This window comes from Andrena cerasifolii, chromosome 1, assembly GCF_050908995.1.
Source record: "Andrena cerasifolii isolate SP2316 chromosome 1, iyAndCera1_principal, whole genome shotgun sequence".
NCBI classification, from domain to species: Eukaryota; Metazoa; Arthropoda; class Insecta; order Hymenoptera; family Andrenidae; genus Andrena; species Andrena cerasifolii.
Genome location: NC_135118.1, coordinates 3285658 through 3297510, shown reverse-complemented (window position 1 = coordinate 3297510; position 11853 = coordinate 3285658). Strand labels below are relative to the sequence as shown.

Here is an 11853-nt window from a genome sequence, read left to right as displayed (position 1 = left end):
GAGGGGCAATCTTACGTTCTGTTGAGCAGGCCGCTTGAAGCGTGAGAGCGCGGTCAGGTGGCGAGGACGAGGAAACAGATCGGAGGTATCAGAATGCCCGCGCATATTCCTACATTCGGACGTGAAAATATAGAATCCAGTATTGAATGAATCTTTCAACTAGACAACGTGTCGCATACCTGTCTAAAGAGGAAAGACAACAATCTCGTCGATATTCTGACCACTTAAACAGAGAGTAAAAATAGTCACAATGTAAGGAAGACTCTTTAATGCAATATGTGGCTCTATTCTTTCATTCCGTGAATTTCCGTCCGCATTATCTGTTTGTTAGGATTGTATATATAAGACAGTTACCTATAGAAGTATTTGCCCACATTTTTTACATATTCAATCAATGATGAAGTTGGAATTAACGATTGTAATTGAGACTAAGTAGTATAAACCTGTAATAGATGGCCATGTTTGAAGTTACGATCTTCCTAATTTAAAATGAAAACAGTCCTTTGGATATATGTAAGTGTAAGTACGGGCAATAGTTAATTAAAGGCGTTTTGGTGATGAATAGTTGTATTCCTTTTCGATAGACATTAGAAGAAGAAAAAAGTTTGTCGAAGCTAGAATTAAGAATTATAATTCACGTTAGTATAAACCCTGATTAATATATTTTAGACTAGCAAAACACCCCCGCGCTCCGGTTCAGGCCTAAGAGATATTAAGGACTCCATGAAAACACATTTCACCATCCCCTTAAGGGTTGATTAGGGCAAAGTCCTGAGATTGGTTTTTAGGCATTTATGTGGGTAGCCTCCCGAAGTAAAAACCTAGCTGATATCTAATCGTGCCTAAGAGATATCGAGGAATCCGTGGAAAGACATTTTACCCCTTTCTACCCCCTTCGGAATTTGAAATTCAAAAAATCTCTTGCTATCGAGCACCTACGTCGCAAAAGGAACATACCTTCCGAATTTCATGTTCCTAGGGTCAGCGGTTTGGGCTGGACGGTGATGAATCAGTGACTCAACGATTATATAAGTATAGATAAGGGTGCATTCAATTGTAAAAATAAACACAGTTGATTTTTAACGAGGAAGTAGTACAAAACATGTGCAAGACATGCACCCTCGAACGTCTTTTGTAAAATAGCGTAAATAGTACTCCCCATAATAGTGTATTTGAACCGATTCTGTTATTTCAACTGATCCCTACATATACCTGTTTTGTCCTGCCCCTAAATGTCTAAGGACTTTGTCTCCCGCGTGTAAGGTTGGGTCTACTGTGTAAGGCTTGTTGACAAATCCACTAGCAAGCTCAAGGCGAAATGCACTCCTTAATTTCCTCCCCTTCCTGTCCTACCTTTCCCTGCCACCTGTGCAACCCCCTAACCCCACAGTTCGTAGAGACAAATAATCCCATATTCCAAAATATCCATTCATTAAGTCATTTCCCCCAGCCCCATTCAATCTCACGTCCTGGAGATGGGGGTTGAGTAATTCTTTGTCATCAATTCGCATGCTGGTCTAATTCGGTCCGCAGAGAATTTACTATTGACGAAACGTCGGCAGCCAAGGAACTCCCTAATTTTGGCTGCACACACGGGGAACAAATATACGAGTACAGAACTAAACAGGTCTATGTTGCAAATTCTCCCATATAGAGGTACCAGCCGAGGGACGAGTCAGCGACTCACGCGAGTCAATGTCTCATGCGTTTCGTTGCAGTAGTCGAAGTCTCCTGTATTCGTACGTATTTATAGACTAATCGCCGTTACTCTACTGCTGTGATAACGACAAGAGCATAAGGCAGTGTCGATTCACTCTCGATTGATTCATAAAAAAAACTATGTACGTATGAACAAGTGTTCTGTGTTGTACGTTACGAAATCTACCGAATGCGCATAGTTCGTAATAGGAATTACGGGAGCCACCCCAAGTATTCCTCACTTTCCAGGTTCACTAAAAAAATTTCGATAGACCGCGCTTGCACAGATTGATAAGGAAGAATCCATTAAGGGGGATGAGGGTAATTTATAAACTATGTCTACTGCTTCAAATTTCTATGCTTCACGTCTGGCGTCTCAGGTGCATTCACTTGCCAAAGACAGGTGATTCCAAAAAGTTAGAGACACGAGTGGTGAGCCACAGAAGTTGCTCGCACAGAAGAGCCCTAACAAATCCAATTGGCGACGATTCCACCTAGGAGGAATGCGAGATCTCAAACAGGCTCCTCTAAACACTGTTTCCTCGCAGAACAAGGTACCAATGAAGGCAGTATTATCAATACCCGAATCTGACTTCCTGAACCCAGAACCGCTACGTCCTCAACGAGACCAACGCACTAGCGCAGGCAGGGTGGGATCAGTAAGGTCAGAAGCTAGTCGAGGAACGGTGGCCAGTGCGTTCGCCACGTTCGAGAACCCCTTTTTCCTTGATGCAGCCAGCAGCCCACAGTCGTACAGGTGAAGCTCATATCGACCTGCCGCCAGAAATACCGCGCAGCATCGACCGTCGCCGTTATACCTGGTGTGCTTCCTCTTCCCCCGGGGCCGTGCCACCCACCCGGCGCCACCCCCCCACCCCGCCCCGCCCGCCGCCGTCGTTGAAATGGCACGGGGGGCGAGAAGAGGTCAGCGGGGGATGCGGATAGTTTGCACGATGGTGGAGGGTTTGGGGGCTGCCGCACGGCCTCGGTGCCGCGGCCAATCCCTGAATCCTGGAAACCGCGGCTGCGCCCTGTCGCGATTTCCTCCTCAGCCGCGGGGATCATGGGGACGGGAAGAGGGTGCCGTACAACACGGTGGCGGGGAGGACTTCGAGGGCAGACGTTTCAAAGCCACCCCAACGGAGAGACACGCCGAGACGCCCCTGCCATCGGGAGCCCTTCGGTATCAGTAAGTATCCCTGAATGAACTATTTCTAACTGCACGCACTTGATCTCCGCTGGTACCTTTTGCTCTCTGCCCCCCCAGCCGCCCGCACCCCTCGCCTCCCAGCCCCCGTTATCCTCGGTATTTTCGCTGGGTCGGTCTCACGCAGTACCACTTCGTGACTCCCGGCCGGTGGTATTGAGATCACCGACACTGGCATCCGTTCAGCCGCGGCATAGGATCGTTAGAGGTATCGACTGCTGACGGGGCTCTGGATTTTCAGGGGGGATATAACTGTAATTAATTTCTGGCTCGCCGGGTTCACTCTGTCCATCGTGCTTACTCTTTGCACTTGGTTACCGTTGGTGGTTCTGTGTTCGTGGATGAGAGAATCGTTTTCATATGTTTTGGATTAGACGATCCGAGTAGGTGGCTTCAGAGGACCTAGTTTGGCTGAGTTTAATGCAGGCGTGCTGAGTGTGCAGAAGGGAATGGGATGTTTTATAACGCGTGGTGTGGGAATGTAGAGCTGGGAGTTTAAATTTTTGGCTGTCTTGGGGAACTAGTTGTTTCACTAGAATGTCTTTCGATTCAGTTGAACAGTTGTTGTGCAGTGGTTAGCATAGACAGTTATTAACGACTCGGGGAACGGGGAGCCGATTCGACCGGTAGGGAGTCGCGAGTTGTTCTGTTGATTGGGCGGTACTAAAGTAAATAATACGTGGCCGCCAATAACCACACTGCAACGTAGCGAAGGATGGGAAATTACCTTGGGAATTCACGCACATGTGTGATACACAGTCTTCTACAAATGTAAGGTATTGAAGGCAGCGGACGTTATAGATAGATGTGCAAATTCTAAACATAGATTGTCCATTGGTAACGTGTGCATAAGATAATAGAGAGGTCCGGGAAAATTGTGCCGTTTCCGAGGAGGGAATAGACAAAAAGAGATTATTATTGGTGCAGTATAGGCCGAGGGAAACGTGCTAAGGATCGACAACTTTTTGATTACCTCACTATGGAATTCCTATTGTACCTATTTTTCGTCCCTTTCTCACCACCAAACGGCAAAACATTGATTAATATTAAGAATTCAAATTTCCTTCGAAATACTCTTCTCACGAGGGTAGACCTGTCACCAAACTGTACGGTACAAAATTTGTGCGCCGGCACAACATAGGTGGCGCACTAATAGAGCAATGTACTCGGTCGCTTGATGTTAATGGACCCGGGGGATATTAAATAGTTGCAGTTCTGTGGGATATTTCGTTAATTAATAATGTAAAATTGCGCGTGTGTTTCAGGCTCGGTTAGAAATTCGGCTGAAAAGGTGGAGGGCCCGGGGACGCGAGGAGCTGAGTCGGCAAACGACTCGAAGGAAGAGGAACCGTACGTCGCCTCCACTCTGAGCAGCTTGTTCGCCGGACTTCCGGCTTTGGCCGGTCCCCAACGCCTCGCCAACTCCCTCAGGCAGAAATTCGCCAATAACTCCGGTAAGTTTACGAATTTTCCTACGGTCCACGGCGTTCCCCTCACCGTGGACATCTACGTGTCTATGGAGGCTCGTTACGATCGTTGACGAAGTTAGGCATCCCTGCACGCCCATCAGTCACCGTAATTAATAAACGAGGGTGTCGACGTGCGCCGAACAACATTAGGAGGGACGTCGGTTTACGAATGATCGTTTAACGCGTATAACTAATCCGTTTTACCGTGACGACGGTGCACAGTATTTAACGACTTCACTAAAAACAGAGCGTTCATTAACTTCTTATTTAACACTCTGACTGGCGCCGGTGTGTCTCCCAGGGATTTGAATACTCTAAACTGTTTTAGCGTGTTCTCACCTCTCTACGTTCTGGAAATCATCGAAAGTATTGTTCGAGAGCCCCGTAATATTTTCTTGGGACGAGTTAATAAAATTTGTCCGACTTTCCCGTTCTCAGAAAAGCCAGACTCGTTAGAAGGGACATTTTTCGAAATCGTCAGCCACTCAAAGTGTTAATATGTTAACCGAATTTGCAATTTGCAGTTTAATTTCAATGATGATAGATGCATCGATATTTAGCTCTCCACAAGTAGCGTGCCTATTTTTGGTTGGGATATTCGGTGCTAGGCGAAAGTCATCCATTTTTCTGCTCGATGTTTTATCGATACGAGAAACTAGGTTTATAGCGTTACGAGAGCGCGCACCCTCTCTGCTGTTTTCTTACGTCGTACAGCGGGACTCATGAGATAATTACCACCTAGCCCCGTTTATAGCGTAAAGCCGTAACGCCAACAATTCGACCTTCACCCTCGTCTCGCCTGCGTGTACCCGTGCCTTTTTATCTCCCGTAACACGACACGGGACGGAAGACATAGGTAGCTAGGCACCGATCGTGCCGCCTTGTCGAGGGGGAGCCTCCATCCGGTGTTATATTCACTTCTATACCCATCAGAAGCAACCGAGGGAATCAGCCGCACGGTGGTGCGTTGTCGATACACGGAGTGTGAGCCTTCATCCCAAAAAAAAACGAAGTCTGCGCCGTCGACGTGTAGCAAAAGGTCGGGTTTGGGGTAGGGTTGAATCGGTGTGCGCCGATCAGGCCGGGTCAGGGCTCCCCTTTCTTTCGAATTCTCGTCTGCAGTCGTTCATTGGCCCGTGGTCTTAAACAGCATCCCCGCGACGCGACCAGAATTCAATCTCTCGAGTCGAATGCAGGGGTACCACATGCGAGGTACTGGTCGTGCAAAGAGACAGAAAGAAAAAAAGAAAGAAATTCATCGATCTTCGGGATATTCGGGAGCTAACCGTGCCAACTCGGTGATCTGTTGTAGGTTACCCCTGGCCCGGCCTGATGCACGCCGCCCCAATCGCGACGATCTCTTCGTCACGGTCACTCCCAACGTCACACGAAGTGATCGCGTTTAGTTACAGTCGCTAAGAAAGAAAGAAAGATATAAGAGAAAGCTGGAAGACGATCCTGTTCTATTAGTGGCGGCTACCTAAAAGCGAGGCAACATGTCGACGACGATACCGATACTGAACATCGAGCTGGGCGAGCTCAAGCAGCTCATCTGGATGAAGCTGCAGGAGCCGAAAGCTCAGCGAAAGCTCGTACTGATTATCGTCTCCGTGGCGTTGCTGCTCGACAATATGCTGTACATGGTGATAGTGCCGATCATACCCGATTATTTGAAGTACGTTGGCGCGTTCGGCGAGGAGGAGGAGCCGGCGGTCAATTCGACGGCGCCGCCCATTCATCACGGCCAGGATTCAGCCACGGGAGTGCTGTTCGCGTCGAAGGCGATCGTTCAGCTAATGGTGAATCCGTTCTCGGGCGCTCTGATAGACAGAATCGGCTACGACATACCTATGATGATTGGGCTCTGCATAATGTTCCTGTCGACCGCTGTCTTCGCCTGCGGAAGGAGTTACGGTGTCCTGTTCTTCGCTAGGAGCCTCCAGGGCGTGGGGTCTGCATTCGCCGATACCAGCGGCCTGGCGATGATAGCGGATCGCTACACGGAGGAGTCGGAACGCTCCAAGGCCTTGGGTATCGCGCTGGCGTTCATCAGTTTCGGTTGCCTCGTGGCGCCGCCGTTCGGTGGTGCCCTGTACCAGTTCGCGGGCAAAGAGGTGCCGTTTCTCATACTTGCGTTCATCAGTCTCGCTGATGGGTTCATGCTTCTGCTGGTGATGAAGCCGTTGAGCGAGCAGATGAAGGAGAGGAGCGCGGACCAAGCGCCCTCGATACCCATTTGGCGGCTTCTGATGGATCCCTACATCGCTGTATGCGCCGGAGCCCTGATGATGTCCAACGTCGCGCTTGCCTTCCTGGAGCCCACCATATCGCTGTGGATGGAGCAGAACATAACCCGCGACAACTGGAAGATGGGAATGATTTGGCTGCCTGCGTTCTTCCCGCACGTATTCGGCGTGGTGATTACCGTTAAGATGGCCAAGGAGTACCCCCAACACCAATGGCTGATGGCCGCCTCCGGCCTCGCGTTGGAAGGCCTATGCTGCTTCATAATACCTTTCTGCACCTCGTACAAGGTCCTCATGATACCGATCTGCGGCATCTGCTTCGGTATAGCTCTCATCGATACCGCCCTGCTGCCCACCCTGGGCTATCTAGTGGACGTACGATACGTCTCCGTCTACGGCAGCATCTACGCCATAGCCGACATCTCGTACAGCTTGGCGTACGCGGTTGGACCCATTATTGCTGGCGGCGTCGTGGAGGCGATCGGCTTCACCGCCCTGAACTTCGGCATAGCCTTCTCGAATTTGCTTTACGCACCTGTGCTGGTGTACCTGAAGCACATCTACGACTTCAAGCCGTTCCAGGATGAAGCGGACGTCCTCATGCAGGATCCACCCGACAAGGAGTACCAGACGTACGTGTTGCAGGAGCAGAGGGTGCTATCTGGGGAAGTGGAGAACCACCTGATCCAGACGCGCATGGAGACAAACGTGGACCAAGGCTACGACCAGAACTATCAAGGCGGTCAGAGCTACGAGCAGGCTGGCTACGGGCAGAACATCAATGCCCCCGGATACAATCAAGCGGCGGGAGGGTACGAGCAAGCACCGACGTACGAGCAGCCAGATAATTACAGTCAGCAGCCAGCGCAGGGTTACGCTCAGCAGAGACCCTACGGGCAGGAACCGCAAGCTGCAGGCCAGGCGGACGTCAATCCGTTCAGGAGACCCGCTCCTAACGTCGACCAGAGACCCGCTGGTGATAGCAATCCCTTCAGACAGGGGATGTACTAATGCGGCTCCTCGCGCTTCGTGCATCGGTGCTTCGCGACCGTTCGGTCGTCGGGAATGCTCGCAATCTCGATAGTTACCTCTGCACGACGACGGAGGCGGGCACCGCAGAACAGTCTTCAAGACAGGCTTCCAGTTATCAAGAAACCCAACGACGCATACACGCCGACTAACCTCCGGGAATTCCGGCGATCGACGTTCGATCCCATTCAGGGGAAGTGCACCTATAACGTATCATCCTGTGATCATGATTATCGACGGAGCATATAACGACTTCCAAAACGCTCACTTCGACATTCTAAATGGTTTAACTCACGAAAGTACGCACCATTCTCAGCGGTCTTGGGATCAGTCTGAGTGATAGTGTCAAGGGATATCATCGATCGTAGAAATTAGTGTGTTACGTTCGACAAGAGGCCGTTTGTTTTAAAATCGAGTAGGAGGAGGAGAGTAAGGAAGTTGATAGGAAAGAGAGAGAAGATTCAGTGTCCTCGATCGTTGTGAAGGGAATGTGAACAGTGTGCGACGGATTGAGTGCCATGCGGGATGATGGAGTTTGAAGGAGTGGTTCCAAAATCTTTGAACGATCGATCGTTTTGCGGTACACATTCGTTAGACTCACTCAAGGATCACTCAGTTAATATTCTCAAGTGTTCGTTTCCGAAATTGCACGATTTAAGGGGTCATTCCGGTTAGCCGGGTTGAAAAAATCGATTTTTTTAAAAACATTTCTCGAAAGTACATATTCTCAAGAATATACTACTGTTCAATTTTCATGGAAAAATTCCGATTATTTTAGCTTCTACATAGGGGTTGTTCCGGTCTAGAGTCCATAAAAATAGGTGATCTTTAGGAATTAATTACAGGAAAACTACTGTGTATAATTTAATGGGACTTTTTGCATTGAATTAAGGATGTCTTAAAGTATAGACATAATTTTTTTGTTTTATAATTAATCATTGCACACGGAAGTGGGGAGTCGTTAAATTCGAGGCGCCAAAAAATTCATCCAAATCGGTGGAACCTGTAACACTTAAACTATTGGTTTGAAGAAAAAATAATGCCAGATTATTAAAGGACATGAAACTCGCTCGTGGAGTGGACCAGAAAAAATTACAAAAAATGACATTTTTTGAGAAAATAACGACACTTAAACTTTGAAATCACCTTTTCCCTATATTTTTCGTCCTTTCAACGTCTTTCAAAATTATAAACTTTCCATTTTTTTTAATTTTACTGGTCTATCCACGAGGCAGAAGTATATTCTTCAAAATAAAAAAAGGTTAAGTCGAATCGGTTCCACCGATTTCGAGAACACTGTTTCAAGAAAAACGCGTTTAAAGTTTTACGCGAGTGCCGAGTGTTACCCATGCATTTGCCGCGACTCAAATGCCTATAACTTCGGGAGTTTTACGAATTTCAAAACATCCTTTTAAACACATATTCCTAAAAGGTTGAACGTTCGAAAAATGAAATAAAAAGAAATCTATTTTTAGCCCGGAACCTCCCCTTAACATCTCTACCGGTTACTTTGAGAACCAGGAGTCGCCACTTTTGGAATTACAACCTTTTACATTCTCCTTTCAAAAGATTCGGTAATCTAATTCTAAATCTGGCCTTGGACAGCATCGTACCGCTGAGTTACACGAAAATCAACGTGGCATTCGGTGTGTCCGGGACAGAGGCCAGGCCATTGTCACCTTTGCGTCCAGAAAATCGATTACGGCTCCGTATCAGAGCGTACGAATAACACTCGGAAAATTAGGCACTCGGGGGCGTGGGGCGGCGCGTAGAATCGGAACGTGAGACGAAGGACGTCGACACAGGAATTCGGGATAACGCGCTCGCGTCTGCACAGTGAACGTGACACTGGGGCACACAATGGGAGGCACCAATCGACCCGAAGGGAGAGGAACGTCGGTGTCAAAGATGATCCCGCTGGAAGGTTGTCCACGTATATCGCGGGGCAGGCGTAAAATGAACATCGTTCACCGCGGCGAAGGCTTCCCCTCAGCAAGGACCTTCGCGCACGCGACTTGCCACTGGCAAACTCTTTCGTTTTTATCAATTTCGTTCGCGTTTCAATGCTGGACCGAAGCATCATATCACTAATTAAGGCATCAAGAGATTAGCTGTTATAGCTTTCATGCAGGTAATTGTATAGGGTAAGCTAAAGGGGGTGGGTGGGTGGGTTTTCTGGGGGGAGACAATAGGTATTGTCTGAGCCGTGTTATAACTCGATATTGGCAAAGTACATTGTCACCATTAAACGCGTAACATGTCATTGTTAGTTAATTTTAACTCCTCTATTGTTGGTAGCCGTGTTTTCATTAGTAACCTGAATTAGAAACGCTGGACGCAGGAACATCGGGACATTTCGAGGTATCGCGTTGTATATTAGTTGTATTGTTTGGACGTATCGGGATGCTGCAGCGAGGGGCTTGCTGATCAGTCACTAATGTAAAAGGTCAGAGATTTTATACAGTTTGATATTTATAATTTATAATTAACTGCGTACAAAGGCGCCGGTGACTTGCTTAGTTACCCGTTCCATTAGCTGATTCTTTAGTACTTTGTCGGTTACGATAGGGCAATACTAATCATATCGGGGATAAGAATGTTGACCGCTACATATCTGTATTTTCATGAGCATAGGTTTCTAAGTAGAGACGCCCGTTTCAATCCCGTTCGTTTTACTCGCCGTGGGATAAGTCGTGTAATATTTAGGTAATACGTAGACGTACAATTTCTATATGTATATACATGTATGCAGATTGTAACGATTATCATGTGCCAGCGCGCTCCAGCGTCAAGCTTCGCGAGTCCTTTTCAAGCTCCTCTGCTGGGAAACTTCGACGAAGCCTCTACTTGTTACCCGCTATGTTATTACAAGAATAATTCCGCAGAAACCTTTACGCTCCACCAAAATTACAATCCACAGGCTTGTGCTTATTTTAAATATTCAAAGTATTAAATTTCCCGCCAAAAGGACGCGACTCACGTCTACCTGAAACGCGGCCACGTTTGGCGTTTGGCGAGGATGCTAACCGTACGCTAAACTGTTTAAACTCGATTCTTAATGTACTATGCTGACGATATTATGATTCTAAAGACAATATTGAAATAATTAATTACATAAGAAGCTTCTATTATTAATTACAAACAAATTAAATTAATTACATAAGAAGCTAGCTTCTTCAAAAATATTATTCGTTACTGTAAGCATTAAATCTCATTTCTGTCTTCTTATTGAAAATTATTTCTGTTATAAATAAATAAATCGTCGAAAGTTTTCCAGGAGATTCTTTTAAGGGGGTGTGCCTAGTCAGCTTCCGAAAAAGAACGCGATTTTCAAGATTTTTTTGTGGAATATCTACTGTATATTTTTTTACAACTATTCGCTTATTTTAGAAGTACATATATGTAGCAACTCTCAGTAATTTTGTTGTAGAGAAATATTAAGAAATGGACGAATAACAGCCATTCTCGCGGAAGCTGTTTTGAAAAAGGCGCTGTGGGGTGAGCAAGTTTTCTCTGAGCCGGATCAGCTAAAATTAAAAAATTCAAAAACATTCTGCTAATGTGTGGTTGAATTCAGTAGATGAACGAAGGTTTTTGTCAAAAAGTTGGTTTTTGACAAAATGGCGACCGTTTGACGCAAAACCACGTTTTTCCGATGCCTGAATTATTCGTTCCTCGTTAATTAAAAATACAGTTTTTGTTCAAATAAAAAATCCTTCGTTGATCTACTAGTCCCTGGTATATAAAAGCAGTCTGCAAAAGCTGAGGCCAATCGATACAGTGGTTTCCGAAATATCTTGCTCGCCGATATCAACACAGCTTTCGCGAGAATGTCTGTTATTCGTTCATTTTTTAATATTTTTCTATAACAAAATTACTGAGAGTTGCTGCATATATGTACTTCTAAAATAAGCGAATAGTTGTAATAAAATACACAGTGGATATTCCACAAAAAAATCCTGAAAATCGGGTTCTTTTTCGAAAGCTGACTAGGCCTAACCCCTTAACGCATAGGTTCTTAGAAGAAACGTATTTTAAAGTCGAATTATAGTTACACGATAAAGTCAGTAAGCTGTACTTCAACGCAGGTTACGGGGTGGTTGAAGTCCCTGTCTTGTGTCAACACCCACAACCCGTGACTGTTTTCTTTTCCAATTTCTTAGGAACATGATTCTTTTTTACAGTAATTAATATTTCGACCTCT

The 11853-nt window shown here is 46.4% G+C and overlaps 1 protein-coding gene across 1 annotated transcript; it reads left to right on the top strand.

Annotated features, from left to right (window-relative positions):
- The first annotated feature begins 4218 nt into the window (after positions 1-4218).
- Vacht (Vesicular acetylcholine transporter) lies at positions 4219-9801 on the top strand. Its single transcript, XM_076814498.1, has 2 exons — positions 4219-4359; positions 5687-9801. Exon 2 carries the CDS (start codon positions 5871-5873, stop codon positions 7629-7631), a length of 1761 nt encoding a protein of 586 aa, XP_076670613.1. The 5' UTR covers positions 4219-4359; positions 5687-5870; the 3' UTR covers positions 7632-9801.
- Positions 9802-11853: the final 2052 nt, after the last annotated feature.

Coding starts and splice junctions, on each gene's coding strand:
- Vacht (XM_076814498.1), top strand. CDS start 5,871: ATGTCGACGACGATACCGATACTGAACATCGAGCTGGGCGAGCTCAAG.